This window comes from Dendrobium catenatum, unplaced genomic scaffold (genome assembly GCF_001605985.2).
Source record: "Dendrobium catenatum unplaced genomic scaffold, ASM160598v2 fragScaff_scaffold_621, whole genome shotgun sequence".
NCBI classification, from domain to species: Eukaryota; Viridiplantae; Streptophyta; class Magnoliopsida; order Asparagales; family Orchidaceae; genus Dendrobium; species Dendrobium catenatum.
In genome coordinates, this window is record NW_021319083.1 from 16260622 (window position 1) to 16279496 (window position 18875).

Below are 18875 nucleotides of genomic sequence, written 5' to 3' on the forward strand. Positions count from 1 at the left end.
TATGTACTGAATTGAACTAATCGTCCGGGACGATCGTGAGATCGGCCTGGACGATCAGGTTATTTTTACATCGTCCAAACATCTATTCAGGGCGATGTTCTGGACGATATTCAACTTTTTGTACTAATCATACATGACGATATACTATTGTCCTGGACGATATGAACAAAAACCTTCTGATCGTCTCAAATCGTCCTGGCTGATTGAACTAAATTTGTACTGATCGTACATGACAATATTTATATCGTCATGGACGATAAAGTCGATTTGTTGCAATTAAGAACTATTCCGAAGCTCTTCTATATAAGACCTCTTGTTCTACCCAAGAGAGTATCTAATGCTGCTGTTCTGACCTGAGAGAGCCACGAGGAGAGGGAGAGCAAGAGAGAGAGAGAGAGAGAGAGAGAGGATTTTGTGAGGGGAAGTTTATGAGGGGTTTCACAAAGGTTGCTCCAAGCAAGGATCCGTCGTCGTCTTCTCCGATCATCGTCCCTAGTCCCCCCCCCCCTCTTGGTTAGCCTTGGGCAAGTTCATAAGGGCTTAACATCCATGTCGATCTTTCAGTGGGCCCCTATTTAATTAAATAAAATATCTTATTTAAAGCAAGGGATTAATCTATTTTGGGAAAGGAGATTTGAATTAATTTATATGAATTAATCTATTTTGGGAAACGAGGTTTGGAATTAATCTATAAATAGGCATGAGAGGTGAGGGTTAAGGCATGATTAAGTATTGTTTTCTCTTGGAGTATCTTGGGAGTTTTGGGCTCTAGACCTGGTGTCTATAGATTGGGAGAGAACGATCCTCCTCTCGAATAGAGGATTGGTGTATCTTTGCTAGTGTTTGTATTGCTTAAATTTTATCTAATAAAATTTACTATTTTGGGTTGCTTTCATTATCGTCTTGTGTTCTTTCTCGTTGTTTTAACAATTTATTATTAGGGTTGCTTGCGAACTCAAGTATTTCCGTAAGGATTACTTGCGAACTCAAGTATTTCCTATCAGATTGGTATCAGAGCGAGTCTTGGGCGTTCGTGGACTGATTTGGCAATTTTCAGCGGCTGAAATTTGGTGGAAAAGAGACGAAGTTGCTATTTTTGTAATCCAAATCCTGAATTTTTGGATTTAAAGAAATTTAGATCAAGATGGCTGCCAAAAAAGTGGATGCTCTGGAGGAAAGAATTGAAGGAGAGATGAATCAAATCAAAACGACGGTGGAGGAAAGGATTTCCTCCATGGAAGGACAAGTCGTCGATCTCAGGAACATGATGAAGAAGATGTTAGAAATTCAAAACCAAATGACAGCTTCCGTGGCAAAAAAATTGGAAGGAAAAGTACAAATTCTGAAATTCGTTTCGGAGGAAGATGAGGTGGAAATCATGGAAGGAGAAGAAAGAAGACCCCATATGGAGCTTATCCTGAGGGAAGAAAGATGAGGTGAATATGAGGAACGCCATGAGGGATACTACGGCTGCCGAGGTGCTGACTTTGAAGAAAGAATGGAGATTTCGAAGGGAGTTGGGGCTATGGCAGAGCAAGGGAAGATCGAGTAACATGGGGTGGACCTAGCACTTGGGAGAGGGAAAATTATGGGAGAATCAGGGAAAGTGGTGGAGACCAGAAGATGAGGAAGTTGAAGATGCCCATATTCGAAGGAGATGATGCGTATGAGTGGATTTACAAGGTAGAGCGATACTTCGCCGCAAATGGGTTGACGGATGAGGAGAAGCTGACAGCAGCGGGATTGTGCTTGGAAGGAAAAGTCATGTCGTGGTTCCAGTGGAGAGACTAGAGGAGGCCTATCAAGAACTGGAGAGAATTCAAAGACTGCATAATATAACATTTCCAAACCGACCGGGAAGAAGATTTTTATGACCAATTCTTTGCTTTGACATGGGAGGGATCAGTAGCAGACTACCTGAGCGATTTGAGCACCTAGCCAGCAGAGTGGAGCAACTCTCAAATACAATTTTGGAGGAAAATTTCATGAAGGGGTTGAAGGCGGACATCCGAGCAGCAGTAAATGTTTTGATGCCCCGTGACTTGGGAGAGGTCATGAAGTTAGCCCAACTGGTGGAGAATCAGAGGATTTTGGAAAAGGGAGCTAGGAGTAGCATCACAGGGGGGACTTACAGGATGATGAGAACTCACCTAGCACCTAAAGGTTTCGCAACCGGAAGGAGTCGAGAAGCCACCAAACAGAAGATGGGAGGAGGAAGCAGGGGAAATTTCAAGCGGCTGACGGAGAGAGAGATGCAGGAGAAGAGGGCTAAGGGGTTGTGCTTTAGATATGATGAAAAGTGCAAGCCATGGCATCGGTGCAAGGACCAAACTCTTCAGGTTCTCACCGTTTGCGATGACGAGGAAACTGAGGGAGGTGAGGAGGAGACAGAGGAGGAGATGGAGGAGAAGCTACACTTGGACCTGGCTGAAGTTTCCCTAAACTCAGTGGTACGATTCACTACGAATTATACAATAAAGGTGAAGGGGATGATAGAGGACAGGGAGGTGGTGGTGTTAATAGATAGTGGGGCTACTCACAATTTCATTTCCACCCAAGTCGTGGACCAATTGGGAGTGAGATTGGTGAATACCGGCTGCTACGGGGTGATGATGGGCACGATGAAGGTGGAGAAAAGCCAGGGGATTTGCAGAGGAGTGCGACTGATGATCCAGGGGATTCAGATGAAGGAATATTTTCTTCCACTATAGCTTGGGAGTACTGATGTCATCCTGGGGATTAAATGGCTACAAACTCTGGGAGACACCAAAGTGAATTGGGGAGCACTCACGATGGAGTTGATGGTGGATGAAAGAAAAGTGGTGATTAAGGGAGATGTGAGGCTATCCAAATCCATGGTTTCTCTTAAAACGATGGTGAAGGATATACAGTTGGCTAGCGGAGGGTATTTGGTGGAGTTGCACAGTTTGGAGGGAGCAAGATTGGAGGGGGGAGGGGGCATACACCTCTCAATTCAGCCATTGATCCAGCAGTTCCATGAGGTTTTTCAGCCACCACAGGGATTGCCACCACAGAGGAAGCATGAGCATGCCATCATGTTGAAGGAGGGAGTGTCACCCATCAGTGCACGACCTTATCGCTACCATCAGTTCCAGAAAGATGAAATCAAAAAGTTGATTAGAGAGATGCTGGAGGCAGAAATCATCAGACCCAGCGTCAGTCCCTTCCCTAGTCAGGTTCTATTAGTAAAAAAGAAGGATGTCAGCTGACGTTTTTACGTGGACTACAGAGCATTAAACAAGAAAATTGTACCTGACAAGTTTCCTATACTAGTCATTGATGAGCTATTAGATGAATTGAGTGGAACAGTGATCTTCAACAAGATAGACTTGAAGTCAGGTTACCATCAGATCCGGATGAAGGAGGATGTGCCCAAGACAACCTTTAGAACTCATGAAGGACACTGTGAGTTTCTGGTGATGCCTTTTGGCCTCACCAATGCTCCCGCTACATTCCAGGCCCTCATGAATAAGGTTTTCAAACCTTATCTTAGAAGATTTGTACTGGTATTCTTTGATGACATCCTGATCTACAACCGAACATAGGAGGAGCACTGGGAACATTTGAAAAGGGTGTTAGAAGTGCTGCAGGAGCACCAGCTGAGGGCCAACTTGAAGAAATGCTGCTTCACACAAGCCAGTGTGGAGCACTTAGGCCATGTCGTATCAAAAGAAGGGGTGGCAGCAGATTAGTCCAAAATTGAGTCAATGTTAAAGTGTCCAGTGCCGAAAAATCTGAAGGAGCTGAGGGGATTTCTTGGACTAATAGGGTACTACAAAAGGTTTGTAAAGGGGTACAACACTATAGCATGACCACTCACTGAGCAGTTGAAGAAGGACGGTTTCCTACGGGGGGAGGCGGCCACAACAGCATTTGAGAGCTTGAAGAAGGCAATGACAACAGTACCGGTCCTAACTTTGCCAGATTTCACTCAGACCTTCATTGTGGAGACGGATGCGTCCAGATACGGACTTGGTGCAGTGCTTATGCAAAATTGTAGGCCCATTGCCTATTTCAGTCATGTTATGATTGCTAAAGCCAGGCTGAAGTCAGTCTATGTGAGAGAATTAATGGCCATCGTTTTTGCCTTCCAGAAGTGGTAACCCTACCTATTTGGGAGACATTTCATTGTCAGGATAGATCAGCGGAGCTTGAAATACATGCTAGAACAACGGATGGTGACAGAGGAGCATCAAAGGTTGTTGTCCAAGTTACTGGGGGTACGATTTTAAGATTTAGTATAGGCTAGGAGTGGAGAACAAGGCGACAGATGCCTTATCTCGATGTATGGGGGAGCTGCAGACAGTGACACTATATGTTCCTTTGATGCTTGACTAGGAGGCCATTAGAGAGGAAAGTGCGAGAGATGAAGGTTTGGAAAAAATCATGTCAGATTTACTGAAAGAAGAGGGTAGCCACCAAGATTACTCATTGGAGGGAGACGAACTGCTATGTCAGGGGAGATTTATGATGCCCCGGACCTCGATCCACATCTCAAACTTACTCCAAGAGTTTCATAGAAGCGTTGTGGGGGGGCATTCAGGCGTACATAAGACATATAGGAGGCTAGCTGCATAACTGTACTGGAAGGGGATGCGTAAAGATGTAGAGGAGATGGTAGCTAGGTGTGAGATCTACCAAAGGAATAAGTACCTGGCTATGTCACCAGGAAGATTACTACAGCCGTTAGCTCTACCAGGAAGAGTGTGGGAGGAGATCTCTATGGACTTTATAGATTGGTTGCCCCGTTCAGAAGGGTTCACAGTGATCCTGGTGGTGGTGGACAGGTTGAGCAAGTATGCACACTTCATTCCCCTCTGACACCCCTACACAACAGTAATAGTGGCTTCAGCCTTCATTAGAGAGGTGGTCTGATTACATGGAGTACCCAAGGCGATCGTATCAGACAGAGACAAGGTATTCCTCAGTCATTTTTGGAGAGAGTTGTTCAGGCTGCAGGGGACAGTTCTAAAGAGGAGTACAACTTACCACCCACAGACGGATGGCCAAACGGAAGTAGTGAACAGGAGCTTGGAGACTTACCTGAGATGTTTCGTATCAGAGACACCCAAGCTCTGGGCTAAGTGGCTATTATGGGTCGAGTACTTGTACAACACCTCTTTTCACTCTACTTCTCAGATGACTCCATTCAAGGTGTTATACGAAGGAATCCTGCCTACTTGGTACACGTTGAGAGTAGCAGCAACCCAGTTTCCTCAGTTGAGGAGTACTTGGAGGAGAGAGATAGAGTGTTAGAAGAGTTGAAGAGACATCTGCTGAGGGCCCAACAAATTATGAAGAAACAAGCTGATGGGTATAGGAGGGACATCCAGTTTGAAGTGGGGGAGAGGGTGTTCTTGAAGCTCCGACCATATAGACAGAGGACAGTCGCCAACAGGAGGAATGAAAAGCGAGCTCCAAGGTACTTTAGGCCTTATGAAGTGCTGGAGAAGATTGGGGCAAGTAGCATATCGACTGAAATTACCACCAACGGCAACTATACACCCGATTTTTCATGTCTCGCAGCTGAGGAAGGCTATTGGTGACTACACAACCAACCCCGAGCTACCGACGACACTTACTAAGGATTTAGAGGTGGTTTTGGAACCCTTAGAGCTGATGTGGGTTCGTTAAAAAGAAGAATGAACTAAGTGTTGATCAAATGGAAGAACCTTCCTGATTACGAGGCCACATGGGGGCCATACGAGAGGATGAAACATCAATTTCCTTGTTTTTACCTTGAGGACAAGGTGATTCTTTGGGAGGGAGGTATTGATAAGTCGACGCCTATCCAGTCGACCCCACCTAGGTCGGCCAAGGTCTACAGGAGGTGGTTCAAACCGCCTCCTCTCTAACTGCCTAAGCCATAGGGACGTGGACCCCTATTTAATTAAATAAAATATCTTATTTAAGGCAAGGGATTAATATATTTTGTGAAAGGAGGTTTGAATTAATCTATTTGAATTAATTCTTGGAGTCTCTTGGGAGTTTTGGGCTCTAGACCTAGTGTCTAGAGATTAGGAGAAAACGATCCTCCTCTCGAATAAAGGATCAATCGTATCTTTGCTAGTGTTTGTTTTGCTTTGATTTTATCTAATAAAATTTACTGTTTTGGGTTGCTTTCAGTATCGTCTTGTGTTCTTTCTCGTTGTTTTACCAATTTATTGTTAGGGTTACTTGTGAATTCAAGTATTTCACATCAGATGACTTGTAAATAAATATCATTTTTATGACATCCTATTTTCTGCCATCATCTGCAGCACCACTGATTCAAAAATTTTACTAGAAAATAACTAATCCTAATTAAATAAATGTGTAAAGATGCATTCACTCAAGAAAGCACATTTATGCACTATCACTTGCAAGCATCATCTAATTTGAACCTGCAGGCATTACGTTTTATTCATGAGTGCTTCTTGAAGATTAAAACAGAGATTAAATAAAAGAATGCAAACTCTTTCTGAAACTACGGGCCTACTTTGGATCCTTCATACAAGAAACCATCGTTTGAGATGTGCGCAAAATCTTTTTTCTCCATCTCTCAAACATAGTGGAATCAAAAGCAAATTTCACTGTACCTAGCCCGTTTTACAGAACACATTGCTCCGAACTAAGAAAATTCAAATCCTGATCTTTCCAATGTTAATGGCTATCACATAATATAAAGGCACTCCTGATTTGCAAATCCCAACCAAAATGTTTCTATTTATCATGAACAAACAGTTGGAAAATTTTTAATATGGGTTTACATATCAATATTAATTATACATTATATTCTATCTAAAATTTTATGCAGATTAAAATGGTGACCAAATTAAGGATTATTATTAAGATTTTTTGAGACATCTCATTAATATATATAGACTTTAAAATGTGTAAAGATTAAGTATATAATTTTATTTTTATGATGGGAAAAAATGCAAATAAAATAAACTCCAACACATAGGATCCTAGAATCCAATCTAAAAAGTAGTTCATTCATTTGTTTACATTCATCACTAAAGAAAACAAAGACTCTCTCTCTACAGAACATCCTTTTTAGAAATGGAATGTCGAAAACCTCAAATTTGTAGTTCAATGGATTCAAACATGCTTTTCATTAAAATTTTCTCAATGATTTGACATGAGATCTAGATATGATGGAGGTATTTTCATCATTATATATTTTCAACACAAACACCCGACACAAACACCCGACATAGCTCGAAATCAGCCTAATCTCAATAGTTTGCCAACTTTATTGCTATTATTACCAAAATCCTCTCTTCATTGAATTACTAAAACCACCTCCCTGATTATTCATTCTACATAATTCACCGTAGTTCTACATAATGTGGAAATTTTTTCTCAGGCTCAAGCTCATTCGAGGCCAACTTATAATCTACATGATAATTCAACTTTCAGGTAAACATATCCATAAATCATAAACCTATTGAATGCACTTTACAATCATTAACTTTATCATAATTATTTAACAACTGAATTAATTGACTCGTTAAGTAAATGGATCGTGACTGCACCACTCTCTCTATTGAATATGAAACCAGCCATGTGCATTTACTGTCTGCTATACTAATTTTCCACAACTCTACAAAACATGGAAACTTTCAATATTTTTCAAACTTAAGGAGACTAGCCATAGCACGGGAATTTTCTTGCACAATATGAGGTGGAAATAGGCTTGCTAAACTTGAAATCTGATTTCAAACTGTTCTAATAAAATTTGTAAAAATTAGCAGAAACTCACAGATATAAGATGGTCTGGTCATGAACTTAGAAAAATATATAACCTCACAGAGCGGATGTTGTTGAAGGCAAAAGCAGTTTAAAAGCTAAGTTCTTAAAATAAGGCTTCGTTTGGGACGGCTTTCTTACTGCTTCTTAAAGCGGTTTTCTAGTATAAAATTTTTATACTAGAAAGCTGCTTTAAGAAGCAGTAAGAAAGCCGTCCCAAACGAAGCCTAAGTTGGCCTAGCTGTGTGCTTAAAAAGAAAGGATAGTCTCACAGCCATCAAGATGTCAATTACATGATTGCTGATCAAAAAAATCCCAACGTGAATTCATAGATCGGCTCTAGAAGACTAGAACCAGCTCAAGTAATGTTGTTTTCTACTTGTTAATATAGTACACCCAAAATAGAAATATACTTACTGCATAAATAAAATAGGTTTGATTATTCTCGAGAATTTCGAAACCAGCAGAATACCACATATAACGTAAAAAAAAAGTAGATGATAAATGCAAAACCTAACCTGAATGTCTTCCTAAAGAAAAGAGTCTCCAGCAAAACAGTGCAAGGAATTATTGCCAGTTTTGTCATCTAGATAAGAAAATGAAGCCATAAGCTGCTAGAATATTTACTTTCAAGAAATTTAAAAAACAGAATCAGCAAATAAAGGAAAAACACAGGTAGAACAAGCATGTATCAGACGTAATAACCTCTTATGTATGAAGGGAAATGATGCAAAAATGTAATAAAAAGTATTAGATAATCTACACAACATGCCCATCTAAAAATAATAAAATAAAAAATGGCAGAGGGAATTCCTAGGGAATAAACAAAAAATTTTACAAAATTAAAACACAGGGTTTGGCATTTACTTTTTTTTTTTTTCAGTGTTATTTTAGTATTCCACGTAGTGGGATAAAGGGTTGATGTTAGTGTTATTGTTTTTGTAATTTTAGTATAGCTGCCTTAGGAATTGAGATCTCAAACGTTGATGAAAAAGGTTGCGGGTTGACATAAAGTCGACCACCAATTGAAAAAGTTATGTCAAAAGTAATGAAAAGGTTTGCAGTAACATATAATGCTATTCCAATAGACATAAAAAGCTATTCCAAAAGAAAAGATTTGCCGTGACATGTAATTCTGTTTTATCATTTCTCTTGATGTTGTTGCAGGTTTTCTTGCAAGCCTTGTTTTATACAATTTGCCGTCATAACAAATGCAAAATGCATGTTTACTTGAATACCTTCTTCTCAACCCTCTTGCTTGATTGATTAGGGCCACACATGAAAAGCGATACATTTTGTAACTTTGTTCATTTTCTGTGCCAATCTTTAACAAAGCAAACAATGGAAATGGAACCAAACATCAACTGAACTGCTTAATGTCAATTCAACAATTATGTAATCCCTAACCAACTGCACTATGCTATAGACAGAATCTTGTAGTCGGTATATAGATTGTCTTGTAGGTAAGTTTAAGCTACCAAGAAACTTCAAAATCAAAGAGGACATTATAATGTTCAACAATTTCATAAGTTCAAGATATTGGAAATAACATACGAAGTCAAAAATAATAACTAATAGTGTACGTATCAGCATGCTTTAGAAAATAGCCAATAATTTAAATTGAAGCTTATTGAAAATCAGAAGGCTTCTGCATGCAAAAATTACAAATGGAGGAAGTGATCAGTAAAATGAAGCTTTGCAATTGGATTAGAAAAAGGCGGGGCACCTGATAGAAGCCAACTGAATTGAAACCCAAGCTTAGGTTTAGCAAACCAATAGAGATCCCATTAAGTATTCCAAATCCCACAACCACCTTCTGATCAAACGATTTATGTTCAAAAAACTTCATCCATAATGCCACATGAAGCGAACAGAATGTGACTAAGAGATGCCAGCTCGTCAAAGTAGTGGCTGCAACCAACATAAGTGAGATAAGCACAAAAGTTTCGACTTTGCTGAAAATACATTGTGATTTAGTCAAGAAAATTTATATTGAAATAAATTCATAAGAATAACCCAAATTATCTGCACAACATTTTAAAGAGGTCTGCATTGAGAATAGAGATAACACAGATAAGTTCACATGGCTATTAAAAATTTGGAAATCACAAAAATAAATTAATGAAAATTAAAATAAGTCTGGTTAAATGAGTTGTTAAGTCAGAGGTGGCAAAAATAGGAAGGATGGTGTGAAATAATTGACAAAGAACTTATGAGAATAGCATATATTCAAGGTTGTTAAGGTTTGGGCAAGCAAGAACCTATAATACAGCAAGTAGAACAATTTCAAAGGATTAACAAAAACGGTAAACCAAATTTAACTTGGCTAGAAAACGCAAACAAATAATTGTTTAAATTGGAGATAATATAACAAGCAAAACTCAAAGGGAATAAATTTGGAATAAAGATTCATGAGGCCAGCTCTAAGTAGCAAAATTAGGCTAAATGATAGACAAGGGATGCGGATGAAATCACCAAAAAGCTTTCAGGTGATAAAAAATAATAAATAATGAAACCTTATTCTATTGAAATAATACAAAAGTATTATTTCATAGTGTTTTCTGGATATCTTTGATTTTAAGTGTTGGGAAATTTTGAGCAAAACCAAATGATGATGGAGAACAAACACACCAAAGATTGCAATCACACAATATATAAATTTCTATGATTCAATGACATTCACTTACATCCAAAGCTACACAAAGATCAAATATTCTACTAAGCTTTAAAAGAGTAGTATATTAAAAGTTTTATATTTACACAAGTTAAAAAATAATCATATAAATACCACTTTTCTACACCAATGTCTGAGAGAGAATAAAGGCTGATTGTGGAGAAGATGCTTATGTTACTACTATCATTGTCTTACATTCTTAGTTGTAACAACTTCCTCTTTTCCCTTCTCACTTGTAAAAGCTTCTCCCTGTTATGACTAAAAGATTAGGCCCCTCTACCCTCTCTCTCCCTCTTCTTTCTATTTTCGTATGGCCATGCTTCAATAAAATGCAACCATCTCATTTAATCATGCTTAGACATGGTAAATAGCAAGCTTGTAAATATTAGGTAGATGATAGTAGGTAATTTAATATAGATGTTAGGTATATGATGTTGGTAATAAACTTGTGAAAGTTAGGTAAAGGGTGATAAGTAGAATATTTATAATGGTTAGATAAAATTATTTCCATACTTTTAAAGAAATTTATCTCCAAAATAACCAAGAGAAATAATTTTTTAAGTACCCATTTAGTGGTTAGTGTCAAAACACACCTTTCTGTGTAGCATCTGCATATCTCAATTATAAAAGTTATTTGAGGCTTTACAAAGCCTCAATTTTCAATGGATACTACTTTTGCAAGCATATTTGCCGGATTTTTTGCTCCTTTGATTTTAACGGGTTGTTATACATCATCATCAAGAAAATTATAGATGTAGTAGTATGTGAGTTGCATAGGTTATGTCTAGGAGTTTAAGATGACACTCTTTACTAAGTCAATAATATTTTGACTTCCACAAAAGAGAGCATTATCTTCTTGTAATAGGTCTAATTCTCCTAAAAGATTTTTTAGCCAAAGCATCTCTTTATTGGCTTTAATGATAGCTACATATCCGGGTTTTATTTTTAAAAATATAATTATCTTCTATAAGCATGACACCCAACATATGCCGATACCACCAAAGGAGTGGAAACATGGAATAGCACTTCGCTTATATCTAAAGTAGAGATGATGGTTAAAGCTCAGAAAAAATCATGATCTAGATATATATTATAATCCTGAAAAGACAAATATTATTGCTTGTGTTAAGTAGAAAAGCTTCAAGCTGTGTAAAGTAATCACTTAATTAACAATGACAGTTAATTAATGATATAAATAGATTAAATTATTAGTAGCAAATTCTAATGATGGTATTTTATTCAATTCAATCAACTAATGATTCAGTGAACATTGAAAACATGATACGAAATTCATTAAGGATATTGATTTTTCATAAAATTCTAAATTTAATAAAAGCATGTCATTAGAAGATTATGAAATTAATAAGAATAAGTTATTGAAATGCAATGGCAAGATCTGTCTTATCGATACAAATAATTTAAGAAAAGAAATTCTACAAGAATCATATATTTATGGTTAAAAATTCACCCATTAAGCAATTAAAATATATCAGGAACTCAAAATTGCTTAGGTGATTAGGACTAAAATAAAGTGTTGACGATATATGATTTGGTGTCCTACATATTAGAAGTTAAAACAGAACATCAAAGGCCATGGTGATAGCTGAAACTTTATCAATACTAGAGTAATTATGGGATTAGATATCAAAGAATTTTGTGATTAGATTACTTGATAAAAAAAGAGCTGTGACGCCATATAGATTATTGTAAATAGATCGGCAAAGTCTGTAAATTTCTTGCTAATTAAACACACTGATTCTATGGAGAAATAGCAAAATTGTATATGATTGAAATTGTAAGGTTATTGTAACAACCCATAGTTTGACTCAGTGAAATAATTTTTTTAGGATTAATTATAAATCCAAATCACAAACCGTCTTCGTCATAACATAGATATTATAGTGCATTAATTACACTAATGTTTTTCATATTTTTTGGCATTGATGCAAATCCTTAAGAAATTGATATATTTCAGTACAAGTGGGGGCTTTGGGGCCGTCAGGTTTTCGTTTTACAAACCGATTTCACCAAAGTGTTCTAAAAAAGACGGGCTATTTTATGGGTATGTTTCTATAATTTTTTAAGCTCCTAATTGAAAATATAAATGAATTTATATTAATTTTTTGCTAAATTAAATATTTGCATAATTACATTTATATACTATTAATATTTTAATCCAAATATCTTAAACCACTCAGATCCTTTAAATCCCTTTTTAATCCCTTCATTTGGCTTAACAGAGAGTTAAAATAACAAATAAGAGAAGAAAGGAGAGGGAAAGAGAAAAAAAAAAAAGCTTAGATTTGGAGGCCGTAGAGCGATTTTTGCCTGTTTTTGCCGGTCGGTCATATTGGAAAATTTGCTCATCTCATTATAAGAAACTATTACCCTATTATGATTTTAAGAGTTTATTTATTTTGTGTTTTATGCATTTTTATTTAGTCAAAACTTACAAAATTTGTGATATCTTGATTTTTAACAAACTTTCACTGCATAATTTTTTATATGTGATAAATATCAATAATATGAGCATTTTGATTATAATATTATTAAATTTCATTATATAAAAATAGAAATTATTGAATTTCGTACGATTTGCACTAAATAAATAATTGTATATTTTTATTTAAACATATTATTAATATAGGTATTGAGGATGAAAATAGGTGTATGATTGCATAACAGCAGGTCGCTATTACTATTATAATATTGTGATAATAATATGTGTGAGGACAAGTAAAAGCTAATTTCACTGACGTTGGCTGGAGATTAATTGACTTGTACAGAATGGTGGGCAAGCCAAAGGGTTTTCCTTTAAATACTGTGATTTGGCGTTATCATTTACTGATTCATGTGATACTAATTGGGAGTTATTAGGAGTTATTATTGTGCCGACAGACAAAAAGTGACGACTTTATTTACTAAGCCAACGAAATATTGATACGGATTACTGTTTTTTATATGGATTATTGCTTACTGGAAAAATAACACTTAAACCAGGACTTCTTATTTGTTTAGTGTGATTATTGAAATGCATGTTATTGAGGCATTATTCCTATTACTATATTGATTTATTATTAATGCATGGATTTACTGTTACTGTATTATTTTATTGCTCTTGCCACTGGTTTTACTGAAACTGATACGAATATCGATATTTTTACTAATACTATTATTGATTTATTGTTACTATTATTGATTCATTGTACTGATTACTGATACTAAACATACGATATACTGAGCATATGATTAAGATATTGATATAATAGATATGCATGCATTTATATGATTTTGCCGTATTAATATGATTCTAACAGTTGCTACTGATGCTTTGATTTTATCGCTTTATACAATTATTTACTAATTTGAAACTAGTACGAATTTATTGGTTTCTCCATTGCACTTATGAACCATATTATTTCATCATTTAAAGACTTTATTACTACTATATGTGAGATTTATTGCGTCTACACTAATTCATGATTATATAAATATTATTATTATAATTTGACTGTTGATATGCATATTGTTCCTTTGACGAGTTTGAGTTCATATGTAGGATTTGATCACTTGCTGGGCTCTTGAACTCATTATATGTAGTTAAATGATTTCATGTCATGGTAAGAGAGCAGAAGTGTGAAACTGAGCAAAATCCTTCAAATTCAGGTTCTTGTTATTTTAGCTATTCTTTTGTACTCATGACAGAGTAGTTGCGATATGATTATATAAATCCTGGTAGTATATATGATTTTTGGGAAAATGAATACATGTATATATTGATGTTTTGATCGATAGTTTTATTTTTGTTGGCATTTATATATAAGAAAAATTAAGTAGCTTTGGTTATTATATATTAAAAGATAAAAAAAAATATATTTTTTCCAAATTAGATTATAGGGCGTCGCAATATGGGTACCACTTTGTAGCACCAAAGGGGCCGACACCAGGTAGACTTCAAGAGACTTCAAAGGAGAAGCATGTAGAAAGGGGGAGGGGGGAATTTCCAGAAACTCACTGAGAAGGAGCTGCAGGGGAAGAGGATTAAGGAATTGTGTTTCAAGTGTGATTAGAAATATAAGTCGGGGTACAAGGGTGAGGACCAAACTCTTCAGGTTATCACAGTCTGCAATGACGAGATAACTGATGAGGGAGGTGGGAGTGAGGTAGTTGTAGAAGAGTAAGAGTTGCATCTGTACATGGCATAAGTCTCCTTGAACTTGATGGTGTAATTCGCTCCAAATCACACCATGAAAGTGAAAAGAGAAATAGCAAACAAGGAGGTGAAGGTGGAGTTGATAGATAGTGGAGTGACCCATAATTTCATCTCAAATCAGGTCGTAGACCAATCGGTGGACATAAGGTGTTATAGAGTGATGATAGGCACTGGAAAGATGGAGATGGGTAGAGGGGTGTGTAAGGACGTGATTCTGATCATACAGAGGGTCCAGATGAGAGATGACTTCCTCCCATTAGAGTTGAGGAGCATTGATGTCATCCTGCGGATGAATGGAGACAGACCTTGGGGGGGGGATACCAAGGTTAATTAGGAAGAACTGACGAAGGAACTAGTGGAGGGAAGAAAGGTGATTAGTGATTCAGGGTTATCCAAAGCTATGGTATCACTCAAAACCATGGTGAATACTATACAAGAAGTGGTAGGAGGATTTCTGATGGAACTGCAGAGCTTAGAAGGGATCGGATTGGAAGAGGTGGGAGGCATATCTCCTTCAGTACAACCACTTATACAACAGTTCTGTGAGGCCTTTTAGCTACCTCAAGAATTGCCACCACCAAAGGAGCAAAAGCACGCCATCACTTTAAGGGAGTGACCATCATCGATTAGTGTCAGACCATACTGCTATCCTCATATTCAGAAAGATGAAATTGAGAAGCTGGTTAGAGAGATGTTGGAGGTAGAGATCAACAGGCCAAGTATGAGCCTTTTTTCTAGCCCAGTCTTAGTGATTAAGAAGAATGATGGGAGCTGGAGATTCTGTGCTAAGTACCAGGCCTTAAATAAGGAGATTATGCCCGACAAATTTCTCATTCCGAAGATAGATGAGCAGCTGGATGGGTTGTGCGGAGCAGTGGTGTTTTCAAAGCTGGACCTGAAATCTAGCTACCATTAGATCAAGATGAGAGAGGAGGATATTCTAAAGACTGCATTTAAGACTCATAAGGGACACTACGAGTTCCTGGTGATGTCTTTTGGCATCACCAATGCCTCTGCTACATCCCAGTCCCTCGTGAATAGGGTGTTCCAACCATATCTCAGGAGGTTCGTATTGGTTTTCTTTGATGACATCTTGGTGTATAGTAGATCATATGAGGAGCATTTGGAGCATATGAGGGTGGTCTTAGGAGTGTTATAAGAGCATCAACTGAGGGTCAACCTGAAGAAGTGTTATTTTATATAGGCCAGTGTGGAGTACTTAGGGCGCATGGTATCTCAAGAGGGGGTGGCCGCTGATCAGGCCAAGATTGAGTTAATGCTTAAGTGGCCTCTAGCTAGGAATCTGAGAGAGATTAGAGGTTGATTTTCTAGGATTGATTGGATATTACAGGAGATTTGTGAGACTATACAACATCATAGCCTGGCCATTGACAGAGCAGCTGAAAAAGGACAATTTTTTTGTGTGGAGATGCCGCTACTCAGGCCTTTGAGAGATTAAAGAAGGCCATGATCATGGTACTGGTCCTAGCCCTACCAAATTTCAGCTAGATTTTTGTGGTAGAGATGGATGCATCAGGGTATGGATTAGAGACAGTCTTCATGCAGAACCACAAGCTCATAGCTTACTTCAGTCAGGAGTTGACAACCAGAGCCAGGCTAAAGTCTGTCTATGAGAGGCAGTTGATGGCAATAGTGTTGGCTATTCAGAAGTGGCGGCCTTACTTATTGGGCTGACATTTCATCATCAGGAAAGGCCAAAGAGCTTGAAGTACCTGTTAGAACAGAGGATGGTTACCGAGGAACATCATATGCGGCTTTCAAAGCTATTGGGCTATAATTTTGAGATACAATATAGGTCAGAGTTGGAGAACAAGGTGGTTGATGCCTTGTTCAGATGTGTGGGAGAGCTCTAAGAGCTAGCAATGTCGATACCACTGATATTCAAGAGGATCGAAGCTGTGGCTTAAAGAGGAGAGAGTGTGTAGGATGAGGAGATGAGGAGGATCAAAGCAGATCTAATGAAAGATGAGAATAGCCACCTGGCTATTCCCTAGAGGAGGAGAGACTGTTGTACTAAGAAAGGTTTGTGTTGCCTCGAACGTCAGTCTATATTCCAAATATGTTATAGAAGTTTCATGGGCAAGCTGAGGGGTCATGTTGGTGTGCATAAGACATACATGAGATTAGCGACAGAACTGTATTGGAAGGGGATGCACAAAGATGTGGAAGAGATTGTGACAAGATGTGAGGTATTCCAACGAAGCAAGTACATGGCCATGGCTCTAGGGGGTTAGTTTAACCCCTTGCTCTATCAGACAATGTGTGGGAGGTGGTCACCATGGACTTTATAGATGGGTTACCCCGATCTAAGGGATTTGAAGTGATTTTAGTGATAGTTGACATGTTGAGCAAGTATGCCCACTTTATTCCCCTACGACATCCCTACACGGCAATGACAGTGGCAACGGCATTCATCAAGAAGGTGGTCATACTGCATGGGATATTAGAGTCTATAGTGTCTGACCATGATAGGGGAGTCTCCCTATATTTATCTTTAATTTGCATGCAAAGATACACATCTTTTAAAGCAAAGTAGAATATTTGATCTTTGAGTGGCCATGAATGTAATTGAATACCACCAATAAACGTAAACTTGTGTTTCTCCCAATTGTGATCTTTGATGTACTTATCCTCCATCATTATTTAAATTCACTCAAAGTTTTATCAATATCCGAACATTGAATTCCAGTAACCTCTATCACGCCATGTAGCCTAAGCATTAATCTTAAACTCATACTGAATACCACACATCAATCTCAGATTGGAACACTATTATTTCTAATTGAACTGAACGCCTAAGAGTGAATCATAACCCAGCTGGGCTCAACTTGGGATTGAAACTGTCAAAGACAAATGCACAAACACCTTGAATGCCAGTCTGAGTTTCCATTCACGCTCATCTGCAGAAGCTAGGTCCCACTGATCAAATTCCATTGCCATAGAGCAATTATTTCACAGCAAAAAAGTGCTCTCCATCCTTCAATTCTTCAATCTCTGAACCATTCCTTGCCTCTCAGATCATCCAGATCTGATTTTCAAAACTATGACTGATACATTACTAATAAATATATATAAAAATGGAGTGTCTGTTTACGTACAATGCATCTAGCAGTTTGGAACAGCAGTAAAATTTAACCATAAACTTCCCTTGTCAACACCCCAACAAATAAAAGAACCATAATAAAGGTGATCAGAGGACCACAAAAAGGCTACAATCAATTAAAAATTTAGCATCCAAACAAGACTCATTTCCCTATAATACAAACAACAATATCTTCAAATTAGTAAAATCAGCTCCTTCGTACATCATAATATGTCCCAACACCAAATAATAAGTACGACTAATATGATCAGAATAAGGTTTTGGGTTTAGCAAAACAGAAACCATAAGTCCACAAAAATAGACCTCACCAAATGTGAAGCCGAGCGAGCTGATGAGCGCCTTGTTACAGATCACAATGGAGACGGACGATACCACCGAGAGGCTCAGCGCGCCCACGGTTCCCAGCTGGAACCGCTCGCCATCTCCCATCTTGACGCTATTCTTCACTAACCAACCTCAACTATTCAGCGCAACTCTCCAAAGCAGAAATGCCTTACTCCATCAAAATTGGAGCCACGTAAACGGACAGCTTATAAAGAGCTGTAATTAAGAGAAGGATCATCATCCACGTTGGTGGCAACGAGTAGTCAACGAAATGGGACACGAAAATCGGAGAGAAATTCCAAGTGGGAGTGGACTTTCGAAACCCTAGATCTGATCTCGGTTAGTGGGCGAGGAGAGGGCTTGACCTACCAATTAATCCAAATCAAAAGAAAATCTCCAAAGCTCGGATTTTTGTGTAGTCCCCGCGACATGTTAGCAGTACTGTGAGGCGGCATTGTAGCTCGCCCACGCTTCAGATTAACGTTCTCTGTCAAATTTAATAGGAATGAATGTTTTCTTTTTTAATTAAAAAAATAAATTTATTTAAATTGAGTATAGTATACTAATTTAATCAATAAGGGGATATTTTTTTAAAACAGACAAATACAACATTTTATAAATTGATCACAATCTCATTACTATGATAAAAAAATGAGATTTTTATTACAAAAAAATTTAAAAAAAAATGGTAAGAAAACAGCAATAAGGTAATAATTAAATAATTTAAGAAAAATGTTAATATCTACTTGCATACATTTTATATCAAATTTAGGTGCATTGAGTAT

At 37.6% G+C, this 18875-nt stretch overlaps 1 protein-coding gene across 1 annotated transcript in view; it reads right to left on the reverse strand.

Moving 5' to 3' along the window:
• The window catches only part of LOC110094089 (UDP-xylose transporter 3), a 31619-nt gene extending 13050 nt beyond the window's left edge, over positions 1-18569 (reverse strand). The window contains exons 1-3 of the mRNA XM_020819239.2: positions 18075-18569; positions 9482-9666; positions 8274-8341 (exon numbers count right to left, since the gene is read on the reverse strand). Of these exons, the coding sequence (XP_020674898.1) occupies positions 8274-8341; positions 9482-9666; positions 18075-18195 (374 nt within the window). The 5' untranslated portion in view covers positions 18196-18569. The remainder of the gene's footprint in view (positions 1-8273; positions 8342-9481; positions 9667-18074) is intronic.
• Between the last annotated feature and the right edge of the window lie 306 nt (positions 18570-18875).